Source organism: Nilaparvata lugens, chromosome X, assembly GCF_014356525.2.
Source record: "Nilaparvata lugens isolate BPH chromosome X, ASM1435652v1, whole genome shotgun sequence".
Lineage (NCBI taxonomy): Eukaryota > Metazoa > Arthropoda > Insecta > Hemiptera > Delphacidae > Nilaparvata > Nilaparvata lugens.
This window is the reverse complement of record NC_052518.1, coordinates 4,991,325-5,011,772: the sequence shown is the minus strand read 5'-3', so window position 1 is coordinate 5,011,772 and position 20,448 is coordinate 4,991,325. Positions and strand designations below refer to the sequence as shown.

Sequence of the window (20,448 nt, the reverse complement as noted above, 5' to 3'; positions counted from 1 at the left end):
GTGTCAAAGCACTAAGACATCATCTTCATTGGTCGTTTTTGGTTAGACTGAATAAGACTGATGACTGAAGATGACTTTTGCTAGGCGCACACCAGTTGGTCAACACAAGACAAGACATGATCAGACACGTTTAGTCACAATACTTCACATAGTTGCTTATGACGCAACTCACACTGATTAGTCATTGCAATTAGACATGTCTTCATAAGCAACTATGTGAAGTATTGTGACTGAACGTGTCTGATCATGTCTTGTCTTGTATAACTAGTGTGCGCCTAGCCTAATAGACTACTGAAGATGATGCCTTTAGTGCTTTGAAACTTAAGTTTGACTCGAATAAAGTCTGTGGAAATGACAATATTGTTTTTATTTCACCTTAATATGGAGAAATTCTACTTTATCTCTGTTAATAGTGTAAATAAATTAAAAACACTTCACTTATATGAGCTACTTTTTAACAAATTAATAAAAACAATATAAAAATTGTAGTACCCTTTATTATTAAAAACTTTAAAATATTTCAACGACTAGTTTCGACCCATAACTTAGGTCATTTTCAAGTTCACGTTTACTACAATACAAAATTACTACAAGTTAAAAAATGGCATGAATGTTGAAACATGTGATAGAATAATTCAAAAAAGGGTACTGAGATTTGTATTTCTATTTATATTACATACAAGTAGCCCTAAACAGAAAAGAGAGAAGATATATTCTAACTTGAGAGATGCCATGAGTATAATAATAATTATATGAGTACATATAAATTACTACAAGTTTTTATATTGTTTTTATTAATTTGTAAATAAATTATTTGCAGAATATGCACTTCACATGTCGTATGAGAACTCCAAATCGCATCAACAACAATAACAAATCGTCTGTGGAGAGGGAAGAATCTTCTTTGGCAACAGCTAAAACGACAGCTGAAGATGCAAATGAAGATGAAGTGGAAATGCGCCCTGTATCTGGCCGACTGGAGATAAGAGTAGTGGACAGATGTGGGGAATCACAAATGCATACCGCCCGAGAAAACAAGAGGAATTCTACAGAAGCAAACAGAGGTGAGCAATAATTGTTTTAGTATTATATTACATCTATATAATAATAGAGAGTAGGATTGTGTTTGTTCGCATCAAAATATATGGATTGCATACCGGAAAAACGGGAATGATTTAGATCTCCAAATTTTGCACATAGATTATAAAAATATCAATCTCGTGCACCTCGAAGCCCAAATTTCAATTTTCCTTCTAGATTTTTCAGAATTAATGTTCAAATTTCATTCATGGGACATTATAATTGAAATGTACTAACCATATGTTAATATAGAACTATAATCTAGAGAGACTACCTCTTCGAAACAAAATGGTTAAAATTGGTAACTATAAATTAATAACCAGTCCAATTTTGTCAGGTTAGCATTAAGTTGAGGAAGCTAAACAAGATTTGAGTTCTGTAACTTTATTATGTTAGTACCAAGTTGAAGAACTTATCTATACTATAATAAAGAAAAGAACTGGCTTATACACGTACGGGATAGGAAAATTATGTTTGACGCATCATCACGTCTAAACTACTGCACTGAAATTAACTTAAAATTTTGCATATAGATTCTTAATTAACCGAGGATGGTTCTAGGCCTACTTCAAACTCTTCAAGATTCCACTCTGTCAAGTTTTCATTTTGTCAAGATTTAAAATAGACCCTTGCGGAGCACGGGTTACCTGCTAATATGATTATATAGTATATAGTTCAGCTAAGCAGCTGTTATTATTTTAGAAGTACGTCTAAGATTCTTTTCAAGTCTTAAAATTTTGAATAATTAATACAGAATTTTCCAGTTATCAGTGATGATTTAGTGAAATATTTTTATCGAATTTGTTTTCAACTTATCTAAATTCAAAATCCCTAGTTTAAATATATTTTGGACTCAAAATTGTTCAAAACTTATGAAGTGATAAACATAACCTATTTTTGGACAATTTCTATCCAAATTTGGGAAAGTTTGTTCCTTTCCCAATCATTTATAGTTGATAATGATATTGTATCTATCAATGAATAAAATAAATACATATTTAGTTACGACCAGTGGCGGATCTGACTAAAAAATCAAGTGAGACATTACCTATTTTCGAATTTTCGATTGAAATAATAATCACATACGTTAACACTTTTTGTGGTCACTAGGGAGTCAATCAGGTTCCAGTACTCTGTATACATACAGTACCTACTTGAATCATATACCATAACATTTTAATAACATCCTCCTCTTATTAAAATTATTCCTGTGTTGTTGATTTTGTCATATCATATTTAAAACAAGAAAATTTATCAAATTTGTTAATATTTTTCAATTTATTAATGCATTTTCAAGTGTATAATAATCATTTGTTTTATCTTTCTGATTAACCCAGGTACAACATTTTTAGTATAATGTATATTTGGACTGTAAATTTTTGTGATCTTTATAAAAGTGTTTTTATAACCTCATTTGGACTATTTTAATCAAAATTAGGGAGAGAAACAGTTTTGGGTTTATCCTGTTGATTCTCTCCCAATCAGTAATTTGATATTGTAATTGTATCACAAATTCAATAAATAATTAGATATAAATAAATAAAATATCATATAAAAACTTGTCAGATCGAGGTTGAGTGTTAAAGAGTACTCAAAAGTCTTAACTCCGAAAGATAAGAATTTTCTCATGTAATTTCCATTTCATTTCATTGTAGCACTTTTTGTGCTGCCAGATATGACAACCGGTTAAGAAATAAACAAATTTCATAAAACAATTTCTTTAAAATTCCTTTTCAAATCCTTCTTTAAAAATTACTTTCTTTAAAATTCCTTTTTGATTGTGATTTTTTGTATTTTGATTTATTTTATGTATATTGTGTTGAATTGAATAACATTATTTATTGGTTGATTGATTTATTCAGCAGACTACCAGCTTTGATAGAAAATAGTTATTTGTGCAACTAGTGCGCAAAGTGACAGTTTGCTGCATCGAAAGAAACGTTTACGCCCGAGCCGTAGGCGAGGCCGGAATGGTTTCTTGAGTGCAGCAAACGAACTTTGCGCACGTATTTCACATTAAATTTTTCCTACAGTTACCATTGAATATGAAAAGTGGGTAATTATGGGTAAAATTGCCTGAATAATGTAGTAGTGTTTGAATGGCGGGGGGCAGCTGTGTGGTGTGTGCTGTGGTGGCACTGTGCTGTCGTTGTCCTCCATTATAATATCTACTTAATAATTAGCGCGTTGTGCTTGGTTGCACCTCTGCTCACTATAGCAGCCACAGCAGTCACTGTTACCAACTTCATTTTGATTTTGCTGCACTGGTGCTCCATATAACCTACTAACTATTTTGCGTTGTCATGCTGCAATCTGGAGTACGCAAAGTACTCACTTTGCGCACTAGTGCGGAAAAGTGATTCTTTGCAGCCTGCAATCAGTGCACAAATGGTCACTTTTCAGGGTATCTGTAGGAAAATAATATTTTTGTGTTGCCGCAGTGATGATGAGAGGAGGTTGCAGTCCAGTGAGTCCAGGTAAGGAAGAGCCGGCTTCCATCTATTTCGATGCCACTGAAGAATCCAGTAAAGCACAACACAGTCTCTCTCCAGTCATTGAAATTGATACCAGGTAAAAATTATTTTTCATCAAATTTTTCACCTGTTTCAACCCTCACCTCCAAATATTTTCGAGATGACTTTCTGTAAAATCGTTAGCCCTACAAATTTCTAGTGTTTCTTAAGGCTGTGCAAAGGCTAAAATAGTTATTTGTGCAACTAGTGCGCAAAGTGACAGTTTGCTGCACCGAAAGAAACGTTTACGTTTGCGCACTAGTGCGGAAAAGTGATTCTTTGCAGCCTGCAATCAGTGCACAAATGGTCACTTTTCAGGGTATCTGTAGGAAAACATTTTTTTCCGATCATTACTTTTTGAGATATGAGCGCCTGAAGTTTGAATTTTTGGGACAGAACATTACAAATTTGGTAAGATATCAATCCATGAGATTTAGAGGATGGTATTGTTGAACTAGTAAAACAAAAATTTTCAATAACTATCTTAAAAATTGATGTTTTCAGAAAATTTTTGTTTCACTAGATCAACAATACCATGAAGAATCCATCCTCTAAATCTTATGAATTCATCTCTTAGCGAATTTGAAATGTTCTGTCCCAAAAATTTAAAACTTGGGCGCTCATATCTCAAAAATTAATGATAAGAAAAAATGTTTTCCTGAGAAAACTTTTTCATTCTGATAGCTTGATTTAAAGTTAAGACATAACAGAAGTTCATTAAAAGGGGCGTTTACATTCAAATAAATCCTTAATTTCCAAAGTAAAAACACTTTACAAAGAGAAAAATAAAATAGATACACATTAGTCCAGTGCTTAATGTGCTTAATTACTCAAGTTATTAATGTGCTGGGAAACTTTGTGTTTTCGAGGCTAGTGATTTATGTGAGTAATAACACGATAAATTATTAAAAACAATATTAAGTTTTTTTGGTAGTATAGATCTATCAAAAACTTAAAGTTCGAACACATTATAATCAACCACTCACTAATGATTATAATCTGCTTAAAATGTATGAATTCAGGGCTACTTTCTTTTATTTATAAAATAGAATTATAGTACCCTTTGAATTTAATAAAATAATAGATTACGGTAAGAATACAAATTATAACAACTACCTAGTTTCAGTGATCACACCATCGACAGGTTATAAAAATAAATTTCAAATGAACGTTTACTAATAGTTTTGTTATAATCATTTTTGATTGTAATGTGATATTTTATTCCAGGTCTAAGAGAATGATTGCCAAAGTTAGTAAAATTCCAGTACTTGTTGGAGCTAACAAAAGCCCAAGATCTAGCTTTATAGACTCAAATTCAGATCCTTCAAGGTAAGAGATTGCTTTGTATTTTTGTTCTTTGGTGTGTATGTAAGTGTGGGTTTTCATCCCTATCAACTATTTGATGTTGTTAATTTGTGTGCCAGTCTTTATGATTTCTCTGTAAGTTATGTAGGCTGTATATGAAGCTCAAATCTGCTCATAATTAATGTTTCGCTTTTGGCGATAATCCTAATATTGAATTTTAAACACATTTTTTAAATTGTTGAGACTTTCCAGTACTCAAAATTTGGACAATGTTCCTCCAATTGTTTGATCAACTTTAAATTTAAGACCTGTGATTTCTGAAATTTGAACACATTTTGAGACATTGTGTCTCAACTGAACACATTGTTTGATCAACCTTGAATTGAATTTCTGGAATTTGAACATATTTTGAGACTATTTGATGATTAGTTTTTCAAATCTCAACAGACTTGGTCTTTAAGATCCTACCTTAATTGAAATCACTGCATGTGAAAGTAAATATGGCTCATTGCTTTTTTCGCCAAAAAACCTCAACAGCTAACGTATTGCAGTACAGTTACTCTTCCGAAAGAAGTTGAATTTGTTATTCTACATTGCATCCGTATTTTGTTCGACTACCTAGGTGAAATAAAGCCCCAAATTATAATACTCTGTATCATACTTGACAACTATAAATATGCCCTCATTATTGTGTTGATAATTGGAATTTGCAAAATATTTTGTACAGTATTTATCATTTTAACGACAACAATGCTTGTGGCTTCAGTAAATCTCGATGAATAGTAGATGTCTAATTATTTTTATATTAAAGCTTTTGTAATGTGACTTCTCTAATACACTAGCCTACTCTACAGCAACCAGATAGGTGAGCCAAGCTCTGTCTGTAATGATGGGATAGGTCGTTGGTTCACAAACAAAAATATACATTTGCGCGTAAACTTATGAAGTAGATCTCCTTCATATAAAGGAGCGTACAGACTTATACGCCACGAGCAAGCGCATTTCACTCTCATCAGCTGATGCTACACTTATTGTATCTGTACCTTACTGTTCTTGCACAAATACAGATGTAATCAGCTTATGAAAAGTGAAATGTGCGTTTTCGTGGCACTCAAGTCTGTACGCTGCTTAATATTATTGAACAACCAGTCCCCCAGCAACTGAAATTAAATAGAAAAGATTAGTTACCAATATAAACCTTGTGATTTATAAGATTTGGAAGAGAAAGTATTTTGATTACATTTTTTAAGGGCGAGATCATATTAGGCGTTTTTTCAGGTTCCAACCCAATCAGTCAATCGGAGAACCTCCTGCCCAGCCGACTCTGAAAACGCTTAATATGGTCTGGCCTAACAGTTCCCCAACAACTGAGATACAATTGATAGATTACGTACTAATCTGAGCCTTGATTAGGTACAATCTATAAGATTTGAGAGAAAAGGATACGGATTCCATTTTTTAATTGTTCTTGTGAAGAAACGAGGGTTCACGCAAATTCTGTAGCTCTTGTAGAAGTTGTCGTTGCTATACGAAGTTGGACATTTGGTCAAAAGTTTATTTTGAGGTGGACTATTTAGACGGCATGAGGCTGAGGGAAGGGCCAGACCACATAAAGCGTTTTTTTTCAGGCGACAATCGGAGAGTTTCCTGCCCTACCGATTCTAGAAACGCAGTCTAAAAAAACGCTTCATATGGTCTGGCCCTAAAGTGTTTATGGTTTGTGTGTAAAGGCAACCGCCTGGTGAGGACAGCCAGAGTCAAAGTGGTGAGGAGAGAGAGAGAGGTCCGGCTCTGACGCCGGCCCTGAGACGACGTCGCGAGGCCAAATATGTCACTGACCAAAGTCAGCTGCCGCTCAGGTTTAACCGGCCCTTGCATCGCAGGCCTAATAATGACCATCCGTCGCAGAAGGCACGGTAAGCTCGATACTCCTCAGGTCGCTCGTTCGTCTCACTCTAGGCCTGGCAACCTGTAACCATACAGAGAACATAGCATATTAAGATATCCCACATCGTTTGTGTTCAAAATTTCACCGTTAACTCAAGCAGATAGTCCTATCGGGTGAGAGTGTAGGAACGGCACAGTATGAGAGACTATCAGCGTCACATAACTTCACCAAAAACAACTACTGTAGTCTATGACCTGGTTCACGTGCACAACGATAGGACAATTCAAGACTAGAGTTCAATTAAACCGTGCATTCTTTCTTATGTAAAAGTATTAAATCAATAATTGTGTTACAATTACAGCCAAAAGTATTTTGCTTTCTGACTTAAGGCAGCTGTTTTTATTTCACATTTACTTGACGTCTCCCACTGCGCTTCACTTTAGTGATCTCTTATGGACCTAATTAATTAATTACTAAATACTATAACCTGTCTTGGGAGCCGAGAAAGGATATAAACAAACATGCGCGTTTGGTTCTATAGTGAGGTCCACGTTAAAATGACAGTATTTGATTAACATATTGGTGTTGTTATCCTTGTCTATCATTCGATAAACCAGATAGCGCTATCCCTTTTTAGCTCTGCAACGTTGCCAAACCCGTTTTAACAATGTAGAAATATAATTTATTTACAAAATATTTTATGAAAATGTATTATAACATAATCATAGAAAAATTATATTCTCTTGATGCATAAAATATTATTGATTATTTTAAATTTGAGTGAACAGTTAATATTACATCAGATATACCGGTATTAGCTATCCTCTATAGAAGGCAGTGGCAAGGCAGAGAATCGGCAACGCTGTTCTCTTATCGTTCTTCACTGCCATTATAACATGGTCCTCACTATCGTAGTTTTTTTTTCGCCACACTGCACAGAAAGCAGCTGTTTTCCAGTCCCTACGTAGATCTGAAAGACATTGTTTGCAGACGACTCTCGTCTGACGTCAGAACAGGTTTCTTTCCAGCCTAGGCCGGAAAGAGTACCCTTTCCAGCCGCTAACATGGAACTAAGAAAGGTGATCAAAAAACTTTTCATTATTTGTGTTCATTATTCAATAATTAAAACATTTATAATAATATCATCTTATTGTCTTTTGAAAGAATAAAAAAGTATAAACTTAACCTCCCACATAATTGAGCATCATCTTTTAGGTTATTTAGACAAATCAGAATAAAAAATAAAAATACTTGGGCAATTTCCTGATATTCAGATTACCTCACATTTGCTAGAGCTTATCACCTTCCACTTCTGCTTTCGGAAGTGCTTAGTAAACAACTATTTTCATATATATATATATATATATATTGTTTATTTTTGTGTGTGGCGAAAAATAGCGTTCGCACCACGGGCAAAAATGTTTTTCCGGCTGTCAATATTTTCTGTCCTCGGCCTACGGCCTCGGACTTGAACATCGATTTCGAGCCGGAAAAGCCTCATTTTCTGCTCTAGGTGCGAAATATACTATTTTATTCCACGCCTGTAATCGATGTGGTTTCCAGCATTTTCCATATTTCTTCCTCTATTCTTCATTTTTTCCTTCGAGAAAAGGCAAGATTTGTTGTCCCCATTGAGAACTGGCTGGGAGTTGAAAGAGTACCCTTTCCGGCCGCTTTTTGAAAATTTTTGAAAATGTGTTTGGACAACTGTGCCATATGGTGCATTGTGTTCAGGAGGGTGAGATCGGAAATTTCCACCCAACTTTGAGTACCCTACAACGTCTGGTTCTTGAGATATGAGACATCAAAGTTTCCCCCCCTCATAAAACATTCTTATTCTATTTATTATTCTTATATAGCTGATGCCAGAAAGTTAGGCGGCTTCGTGGGTCACATGGTGTAACCTACTCACAGCTGATGCAATGCATCTATCTATTGCCAAGCTAGATGACAACATCAGCTGTTGGAAGGCACAAGAGACCCACAAAACCGCCTAACATTTTGGCGTCAGCTATACCTGTAGTGTGGCGAAAAATATCGTACGCGACTCTCTCAGAAAGGTGTTTACGGTATTCGGATAACATATTCCCGGGCGAGGCTTCCTCATACTGTAAACACTAACTTTCTGTGCTTGTAGCGTAATATATTATTTCGTGAAGTTAAGTGACGCTGATAGTCTGTCATACTGTGTCGTTCTTATATTCTCATCCCAACAAAACAGTAATAATCGGCTCGAGTTGACAAAAGATCGGCTTGAAATTTGGAACATGAATGATCTTCTTATGCTATCTTTTCTGTATGCTGTAACCCATTAACATCAAAAGGCATCCGTGTGATCGGTTTTCGTCATTCATCCTCCTCCCTAAAGGCCAAGCCACACGAGGCGATTTTTCAGTCGACACGGCAGGACAGGAAGCTCTCCGATCGGCTGATTCGGTTGGCGTTCGGGAATCAACTGATTATCAGTCAGAGAGCTTCCTGCTCTGTCGTGACGACTGATGAAACGCTTCGTGTGGCTTGACCCTTATTCATCAATCTCATTTTTCGTATTGTCGTTGTGAATGCTTGAGGTAAATAACAGTCAATAATGAACGTCTCTCATTATCACATTTTCGGTATTGTCGTTTTAAATGCTTGAAGTAATAACAGTGAAGTACGAATTTGTATCAATTACAAATTTGGTATCCTCGTTTTGAATGCTTGAGGTAGGCCTAATAACATAAAGGTATCTCATTATAATTCACAGTTTTATATTGTCGTTTTAATGCTTGAGGTAATGACAGTGAATTATGAATAATGAACTCCTCATATTAGTCAAAATTTTGGTATGATCTCGTTTTAATGCTTGATATAATAACCGTCTATTATGAACGTCTATCATAATCAATCTCGTTTTGTTGCTTGAGATAATAACAGTGAAATATGAACTCCTCGTGTTAGTCACATTTTTGCATTCTCGTTTTAAATGCTTGAGATAATGCCAGTGAAGTATCTACTTCTGTAGCCTATGTATGTTTGAACAACAATAACACTGCAACTCAGCTCCCATCCATGCTCGACAACAAAGTCATTTCTGTGTGCATTAGCGGGACGCATGTGCTTGGCTAAAGATCCTCTCCATTATTCCGCTTCAAGTAGAAATAGTTTAGTTTGTTCATAAGTTATTACCGTCAAAGGCTTTTGCAAAATCCAGAAAACTTGATTAGTTTGTTCATAAGTTATTACCGTCAAAGGCTTTTGCAAAATCCAGAAAACTTGATTAGTTTGTTCATAAGTTATTACCGTCAAAGGCTTTTGCAAAATCCAAAAAACTTGATTAGTTTGTTCATAAGTTATTACCGTCAAAGGCTTTTGCAAAATCCAGAAAACTTGATTAGTTTGTTCATAAGTTATTACCGTCAAAGGCTTTTGCAAAATCCAGAAAACTTGAAAATATGTATGAATGAATTTAGATGATAGTTAGGGTCGGAACTAGTCGTTGAAATATTTTAAAGCTTTTAATAATAAAGGGTTCTACAAGGTTTTTATTAATTTATGAATGAATTTATTTATTGCTTAATACATTGTATGATTACAAAGTTTTTGAAAATGTTCCACAAAAATGAACAGAAACAATTTTTCACACAACAAAACTAATATAGAGTTCCATATTATTCTTTCTACTCATAATAAAAATGTCCAAGGTATCATTGTTGGCATGTCAACAGTCCATGATGATATTATTCTGAGAGCACAAAATATCTTTAGTCTCAGCATTTGACACATGAAACTGAAGACGTCTTTCATTTCCGGACCATAGAAATTTCGTTTAGGCAATTCAGAGAGTATTTCTGCAGATATATTTGTATGAAACCGCTATATCAAATCAATAAAAAAAATCAAAAATTCTTTATTGGTTCTTCAATACAATAACTATACAAAAAAAACTTTCAGCAAAAATATTAGAAACCAATAATCTGCAAGGAAAATCCTGAAAATAAATAATTATAATTGTGATGATAAAAATAATTGTGATTATATAGATCACAATGTAGAAAAGTTACAATATTTATTGATTTTCTAAAGTCCGCGAGATTTTAATATACTGTAATTTGGACGAGTTACTCTGGGTTCAAGTTCTTCATTGTTCTAAAGAAAATCAAAAATGTTCAAGAAATTTCTATATAACTTGCAGGTGATGATTTAAAACTGAATCGAATAAAATTAAATAAATAATAGATTATTCGAATAATACGTTTCAAGTAACAGTAACTGAACTATTTAAACTTTGTGCTTCACGTCGACAAAAGTAAACTTTTACACAAACGTGAATGGACACAGCACCACTATTATTAATCTGATAAATCTAACCTAACCTAACATCATGACAAGTTTTCAATGTAGATGAGAATTGTACATTATTTCAGCTCTAATAAATCCATTCAGTTTCTACAACTGCAATTAAAAATTCAGGTCCAAAAAGATCATAAAGTCAATATTGTATCAGAAAAGTCTGAACTGCATCAGAACATTTGATTAAAGTCTTGAAAAAATATACTCAAGTCGATTGACAATATTACATACAGTAATATTTCTGTCCTGTACTATTCAATGTAGAATGTCAAGAAATAAAGAATAGACCAATTTATTATATAACAGTACAAAATGTACAAATCACCACAATTTAACAAGATTTCTGAATAAATAAGGTTATTAGTTAATGAGAAAAGAAATTATTCTGATTATAGATTTATGAATATTCTTTTTAAAACTTTGAATTTTCAAAATAGATCGCGATTAAAAACGTTCAGATTTGGATGAAGTAGCTTTTTATAGTTGTTTAACGGTTACTGTTGGAATGTAGCTTTATTTATGAGAATTATTATAGAATTCATGGAAGTAAAAAAAACTCAAATGTTCTCAACCTAAAATTTTCAATCGTTTAGATAAGTTCTTCTCAATTTTAGAAGAAGCTCAGTTGATTAAATTAATTTGTCACAAGTAATAATTAGAGAGCTTGTCCTAAGATACCGACTGTTATCAGAAATACTTGACATTTTAAAAAAAGTTTCTGGATAATTTTGTGAATCTATTGATAAGGTTCCATATATTAGTCCCACCTCGTCTTAATTTATAATTCAAGACGTCAATGGGTCTTGCGACTGTTATGAATTCTGTTGAACATCAAAAACTAGAGCTATATAACATCTAGCAGAAATATGAACTTTCTAAATCCTGATTCATTCTATCCAACACATTTGAATCGAATAATACTTCAAACTGTAGCACGACATCTTGGGTTACTCAGTGTCAACAACAGGTAAGGTAAGCAGTAGATTTATGCTGAGTACATATTTTATAGTGGGGACCACGTTATAATGGCGGTATTTGATTAACATTGGTGTTGCTCTCCTTGTCTATCATTCGACAAAGCAGATAGCGCTATCCTTTTCTATCTTGAAACGTTGCAAGATAGTTTTTAACAATGTAAAAATATAATTTATCTACAAAATGTTTCATCTTGATAATGAAAATTTATCATTCAATCATTGAAAAATATATTTTCTGGACAAATATAAAACAGTTGAATATTACCTCAGATATACCAGTATCAGCTATCCTCTATAGAAGACAGAGTTTCGGCAACGCTGTTCTCTTATCTTTCTCCACTGCCATTATAACGTGGACCTCACTTTAGTCAGATGCATCTTGAGCCGTAGATGTTAATTTGGAAATTGTATGATGCTGATTTGTAATTTTATGACAAATTAATTATTATAGACAGTTTTGAGACTAGAATGACTACTTGCAGACTATAATTAATGTGAAATATATAAAATATCCTTTTAAATAATCACCTTTTTACTCCTCGAACTGTTCCTTATAATATACGTCCCACTGTAGTTAACACTTTTGATATAGATTTTACATCATTAACAACGTGCAAACTCCAATTTGAGTACCTATCAAAGAAGTGAGTTGATAAATAAAATCCCGGAAGACTTTATCACTACAAAAATAACAAAAACTAAACTTAATTCAATAAAGGAATGGGTGAAAATGAATGAACTTTAAAACTTTAAAATTCCCAATTGATAAACAAAATATATTTTTCAATTTTTATTAAATACCGTATGTTTACTGTTATTAATAATGTCTATTGAAGTATGCAAATGTCCACTAATCTATTTTAAAATTCTAGTGCTTTTTGAAATATTTGAAGTATCTTGGTTATATTATATGATTAATTATTTTACATTAAGTATATGATTTTATATTTTATTCGTCTATCTGTATTGTACTGGTCTATATTATATTATAAAGAGCTGTATTAATTCTAAAATCATGAGCACTAGATTTCTTTTTCTAGCCACGTCAATTATTCAACAACAAATTATTTATTTATTTTCTTGTAAATCTTTTGTTAATTGTTGAATAAAATTTGATTTGATTTGAATCCTATGCGGTTTGAAAGCATGCTCCAGTCAGAGAGTGAATATTTTATCCTCAAATACTGTTTTTGTTGAGATATAGTGAAATTTATGTTTCAATTCAAGTTTTGAATCACAGTCACACTAAAGATAACAACATAGGTGTTGAAACATGTTTGTAACTTTTTAATAAATTCGTCATATTTTTAGACAATATTCTAGTGTTTTATTAAATATTTTATATTTTCCAAAATTAATTTAGTCTGCAAGTTGTCATTCTGGTGTCAAAACTTGATGAAACATTTCGCGCTGGGTGGATTAGACCAGGTGCAGTAATATGTGACAGATTACGATAAAATTTGAGATTTTATTGTTGGATTTTCTAGTCTTTCTTGTTCACTCACGTCTTTCCTCTTTTTAAAACTTTCTAAAAGTCTCAAAACTCGTTACTCTCCCAACAATATGATAAGGAAACAGAACGAATGTTTTTTTCGAGATTCTTAAAAATATATTTTTTCAATATTTCCCTATTTTAGTTATTATAATGTGAAATATTTCTTCTATGTTTAGTTTTGACGCATCTAAATTTTAAAATCTACTTCGTGAAAATATTTAAGGACTGAACATTTTGAAAATTGAAGAACTAACCTATTTCGGACTATGTGTAACCTTATCTAAATTTGGAGAGGAATAGCACAGGTTGCCTTATTTATCCGATAATGTACTTATTGTATAAATGAATGAAGAATAATTTTGGTTTGCTTTGTTTCAGACCTTGCAAGAGAGGACTGCCTTCCCATCTGCTGACGTCACCACTGGGGGGACGAGGGGAGGAATCTGCATCCAGTGGGGGGGAGGAGAGTGACGATTGCAATCCCCACCCCCCTCCTCTAGACGATCTGTGCGAACTCACAACGCACGAGAATAACGCACGGTTAGCATTTAGAAACTAGTCAAAATTAGGGCCAAGATATACGAGGCGTTTTTCCAGATGAATCGGCATGGCACAACAGGACAGAAAGTTCTCTGATTAGCTGATTGGGTTGGCATAAAGAGGATCAGCCAATCGGAGAGCTTCCAGTCCTGTGAAATATTTAAGCCTTTTTCTATAGGATTCAAAGAATACCATGAACACCTTAAGGCTGTGCAAAGGCTAAAAATAAACTTTCTACTGGTGATATTTTTCAAAGTTTTTCGATTTGTATGTCATCAAACTATCAAAATGAAAAAGTTTTCTCAGGAAAAATGTTTTCCGATCATTACTTTTTGAGAAATGAGCGCCTGTTGTTTGAATTTTTGTGACAGACCATTTCAAATTCGGTGAGATATAAACCCATGAGATCTAGGATGGAATCTTCATGGTATTGTTGATCTAATAAAACAAAAATTTTCTGAAAATATCAATTTTTAAGATAGTTATTCAATTTACCAAATATAACTCAACTAAAAGCTATTTTTGGTTATTTTTAGTAAATTGAATAACTATCTTAAAAATTGATATTTTCAGAAAATATTTTTTTTACTAGATCAACAATACCATGAAGAATCCATCCTCTAAATCGATTTGTTTTCGATGGATTTTTCTTGGTATTGTTGATCTAGTAAAACAAAAAATGTCTTAAAATATCAATTTTTAAGATAGTTATTCAATTTACTAAAAATAACCAAAAAATACTTTTTGTTGAGTTATTTTTGGTAAATTGAATAATTTTTTCAAATATTGATATTTTCAGAGAAGTTTTGTTTTACTAGATCAACAATACCATGAAGAATCCATCCTCTAAATCACATGGATTTATCTCTTCTCGAATTTGAAATGTTCTGTCCCAACAATTTAAACTTTAGGCGCTCATATCTCAAAAAGTAATGAACGGAAAAAAATGTTTTCCTGAGAAAACTTTTTCATTTTGATAGCTCAATGATATACAAATCGAATAACTTTGAAAAATATCACCAGTAGAAAGTTTATTTTTAGCCTTTGCACAGCCTTAATGAAAGACCTTGATGAATTCATTAAGATCTTAGTCATACCCCAGCACTGCAATATTATAACGTTGACCTCACTACAACATGGTACATAATTTCTTATTACTCATGGAAACACAAAATCCTGTAGATGTTTTTTTAGTTTTGAATTAACAGTTGTGAAATTTGTCTAAGAAAAAGAGTGGGGGAAAATGAAGTGAATTTGTAGGTTATGAAATTTAGTAAAGTAATCAGAGACTAACAAAATCCACATATAAATTTGAAAGGAGGAAAGATCCAATGTGCTTACCGTACATAATATGTATTGAATGAAAGCAAATTGGCATGTACAGCAAATGGTAACTCAGGATTGAGATTGAAATAAAAAATACCAAATGAAAGGTTGAATATAATCACAAATTTAATTAAAATGTTTATAGTGCAAATAATAACTGAAAGAGCTATGAGAAATTTAGAATAGTTGATGATTAAAAACAAATTTAAACAGGCTTGATGAATAATGAAAGTTACTGAATATTACTGAAAAATTAATTTAATGCTCAAATTGAAAAAGTGCTCAAGTAACAAATACAAGAGTAATTAAAAATTGATGTAATTAAAATATTGATGTAATTGATTGAGTACCTAATTAAACAAATGATGAACGATTACCAAAGTTCTACAATAAATTTAGAATGGATAAAACTGAACAAACAGTAGTCACAAAGTTAAGCTAATAATCGATAAAAAAGACAAGATAAAGGAGTGATGTATAAAAACTTTCAATACTTTGAAATATTTAAAGATTGATTTACAATAAAACAATATGAATTTGAAATCATGAGATCAAGTGGGTACTTTATAGATAACCAAAATAATTGAATGAGTTTGAGACTATTTAAACTTTTAGATAGCAAAATGAAAATACATTAATATGAGTTAATAATATTGAAAAACAAATAAAAATTACTCAAAATGAAGGTTAGGCCTACTAATTATTGTCAATTTTAAAAACTAAAAGGATACAATCATCAATGGAAGATGAAAACTTGAAAAATTAATGGAAAACACTCAATTAGAAAGATTCACTGAATATTGAGATAATATTGAATACAAGATTCGCTGATAAATTAAGACAAATCTGGGAAGATAAAGCAAATGTACTTTACACTCAAAATATCCAATTTAGAAGAGATAGCACAAGATCTATAACCAAAGTGGATATTTTGCTACAGTTAACGGATGTGAGAATGTTAAATATATATGACTTAGCTCAGAAAGTTTGAAGCAACAGCAGGTGGAGACGAGCACCAGCGTGTCCACGCAGGTGGTGCGGATCAGGAAGAGAACCTCAGAACAAGATTCTGGAGACCAGCAGGAATCCAGGACGACTCTAGGCTGACAACAGTGAACCCCTCACTGTTATAAGAAACCGATGAAACTCCGACGAGGACACTCCAAAGGCGATGGCGAGATTGAATCCGAACGTGTGGCAGTAGCGTTACCAGATACAAGACGATGTGAAGGAAGAAATTGATTCTTCAATGAGTAGCATTGCAAAAAATCCAAATTGCAAGCTAGATGCGAGATCCAAAACATAAGATGAATTTGGATTGAACACTGAATGAATGAAGAAGTTTCAACACTGAAGAAACATTTCATGTACACTGCAAGCTGTGACGCACATGAAAAACTTGGAATGAAGATGAAACAAAAACTAATGAATCAATTTTGAAACGGTGAACGGCGAGATGTATAGCGCAGATTGATTTGTCGAAATCAATGCTAACAGTGACCATACTTCATAGAAATACTTGAAGTTTTGAAGAAACATTTGGGACTTCGAAAAGTTGATGCATAAGAGAGGAACAATGCCGGAAGAATGAAGCAACGTTTTAGGCTACTTGACTCAAACCACTGTCAACACATAACTGAAAGATCACACTAATATAATGAGAGACAATCTATTTGTAAAATATAATTGAAAATGATTACAAAAAGTTAATATGGATTATCTATCTATAAAAATATCTAAACGACAAAATTGACACAAAAACGAATCTACAAGCGGCCATGAAATCTCGACGGCAATACAAAAGGAGTAGGTTGCAGATATTAAAACAAAATAGCAGCTGATTGAGATCAACAACGTCTATTAACCTAAGAGCAAAATAAATAGGTAACCTAAAAATGGAAAACGGTAAGTGAGATTTAACACAGTACTGTATTTTTTTGTGTAGTTGAGAAGTTGATATTGTGGTAGTTATTCATATTAACTAAAAAACTAAGAAATTGTCAAAAACCACAGATTTATTGATACTTAGAAAGACCGGTTTCGGTTGCTACACCATTATCAATCTGCGGTTGTTCAGAGTTTATCTCTGAACTTTACTGAGTTTATTAGAGATTGACAATGGTGTAACAACCGAAACCGGTCTTCCTAAGTATCAATAAATCTGTGGTTTTTGACAATTTCTTAGTATTTTCATTCAATATGACTGTATATGTTGTATATATGGAGCTATGTTATAAATAAAAATATAAATCTCAGTACCCTTTAAAATTATTTTGTTTCTAACATGTTTCGGACATTAAGGCTGTTGCTGTTCGGTACATTTTTGACGTGACAACGTCTTATAAATTGGTTTGCCGGGTGACACTTCAAGAAACTGCGTTACGTTCCCACTTTATGCGCTCACAATGAGAGCGAGTGAGAGTGTTCGTTTCGGTTCACAGTCGTCTGGAAAGAGCACGAATAGGAGCAGTGGCGAGCAACGCAGCAGCAACCCGAAGGCATTCACCTGGAGAGAGAGTGAAATGGAGCAGTCAACCTGCGCAGGCGCCGCAAGCAATCTCCTGCGACTGCGCCTGCTTAGGTGAATAAGTGAATAGGTTATGTTGTAGTAATCACAATGTTGTGGTTCAGTGCGAGATTCTTTGTATAAATTAATGTTTTAAATATAATTCTTTGTATAAATAAATGTTTTAAATTGTTACTATTATTTCATCCTTCTTCCTACTATACGAATGAATATTCACATTAAAATTATTTTACCACTCAAAGTCGTTGTCACGTAAAACTTTCGCCCGTATACCGACTTTACAGGCAACCATGCAATTTTTTTTCCATTCTTTAAATTGGATAATATTTTTCAATACAATTGTTAAGATCATTATAAGTGTGAGAAAAAGTGGCAACTGAAATTTTTAAGTGGTCTAATAAGCGAGTTATGGGTTGTTGAAGTGCTAAACTCCGTTTTCTTTCCAGATCATAAACGGTTTCGACTATATTAACAGAACTTGTCTTGAAAATTAAAAAAAATGTATCTTCCCAAACTAAAACATTTTATTTCCCATATCGTTCATAAATAAAAAAGTAACATTTTTTGTAAATTCGATAACTTGTTTATTTTGGAAAAAATCGCGAAAAAACGCATATTAGAACAAAGCCAATGATATACTGAATGTATTAAAAAAAAACTCCAATGGAAAATTCGGAACAGTATAAGATCTGGAAAGAAAACGGATTTCAACACTTCAACAACCCATAACTCGCTTATTAGACCACTTGAAAATTTCAGTTGCCACTTTTTCTCACTCTTATAATGATCTTAACAATTGTATTGGAAAATATTATCCAATTTAAATGCAAATAAAAAGGTGTACAGGCGAACAGCCTTAAAGCCAAGTCTTGAAAATGGCATGAATGTCCGAAACATGTTGTGATAATATAATTTGAAAGGGTACTGAGATTTATATATTTATTTATATTCAAAGTAGCCCTAAAGAAAAACGACAATAATATGGAGTTATGTTATATTATGATGTATTGAATAGTTATTTGTATATCTAGAGTGCTGTTTTTTCTCCCTGAGGGAAAAGTTTGAAGCCCGAGGCGAAGCCGAGGGCGACAATTTTCCTGAGGGAGAAAAAACATTCTTCACTCGTGATATACACAACATTTTTCCTCCACCTACATTTTTATAAAAACTGCTAATAAAATAATTTTTAAAAACGTATGTGACCAAACAATGTGTTATAACATAATCTTAAAAGTAAACAGAAACAGGCTGGCTTGTAATCACAGTTTTCCTCCGACAGCACTATCTCTGTCGGCTAAAGTTGTAACAACAATGACAGCCAAAACTACAGCTATGATGAAGTTCCCGTTTCAAATTTGATTAGTTAATAAGTAATATTCGTTGGCTGATATTTTGAATAACATGGAATAAAAGAAAAAAATATATACATTTTTTTCAGTATAGTGATATGAAGTTTGTAATAATAATTTCAGCATACAAACATAAATTTTTTAACAAACATAAATTTTATATATCGATCAAATGTCTGGTTGAGGTATTGAATTTAGTTGGTTTAATGACTACTCTATATGCTTCCTCATCTGAGCTTAGACCTTCTGACCTATTCCAAATGTACGTTTTTAAAATAGAGATGCTTGCCATGTTATTTAAATGGAGTCACTTTTACTCCCTAGGGAGTTTTTCTGTTTTTTAGTACCGAGAGCGAAAAAGTGACACTTCAGTATCATGTTTCAGGGAGTAAAGTAAGTACTTTTGACAAGAGGTGGAGGAAAAATGTATTTATGATGAAAAATAATGATAATAGGTTAAAAGGAATGCCTCACTCAATACCACATTTAAAAGAACAAAGCTGATTTGGAACTCATTTTCAGCTGATTACATCATAAATTGCATGAAATACAGTTTCGGCATGTGGTTACATAATAAACTAAGTTCTAAATTTATGTTACAGGTGCCGTAGGTTTCATCCTGTAGGAACTACTGATACGGCAAAAGACTCATGAGCTTGGGGTATTTTAGGTGAGACCTTTCTTATTTCATTATAGAATTCGTCAATCATACAAAATAGCTTAATTTTGTATTATGCTATCTGACTATTTCTCAGTGTTTCCATATTTATTTGATTGAAAATTATGTCCTAGCAACCTCGACTATTTGAATAATCGATTACCAATAATAGTGCTCAGCCGTTGGTATCACTTTCAGTTTTAGTTTACCAGAGATTGATAATGGTGTAACAATCGAAACCTGTGTCTCGATTTTTAATAAATGTGTGGTTTGGCAATATCTAGTCTTCTTATTAAAGTAGTGAAGGTGTACCTGGAATTATTGCTAAAATTCTCATAATTTTATGGATTAAGGCTGTTCGCCTGTATACCTTTTTTATTTTTATTTAAATTGGATAATCTTTTTCAATATAATTGTTAAGATCATTATAAGAGTGAGAAAAAGTGGCAACTGAAATT

The 20,448-nt window shown here is 32.8% G+C and overlaps 1 protein-coding gene across 1 annotated transcript in view; it reads left to right on the top strand.

The window, feature by feature from the left end:
- The window catches only part of LOC111044475 (tau-tubulin kinase homolog Asator), an 80,057-nt gene that overhangs the window by 54,115 nt on the left and 5,494 nt on the right, over positions 1-20,448 (top strand). Inside the window, 6 exon segments of the mRNA XM_039442279.1 lie at positions 821-1,064; positions 3,522-3,651; positions 4,821-4,922; positions 6,629-6,814; positions 13,969-14,130; positions 19,935-20,002. Coding sequence (XP_039298213.1) covers positions 821-1,064; positions 3,522-3,651; positions 4,821-4,922; positions 6,629-6,814; positions 13,969-14,130; positions 19,935-19,986 — 876 coding nt within the window. The 3' untranslated portion in view covers positions 19,987-20,002.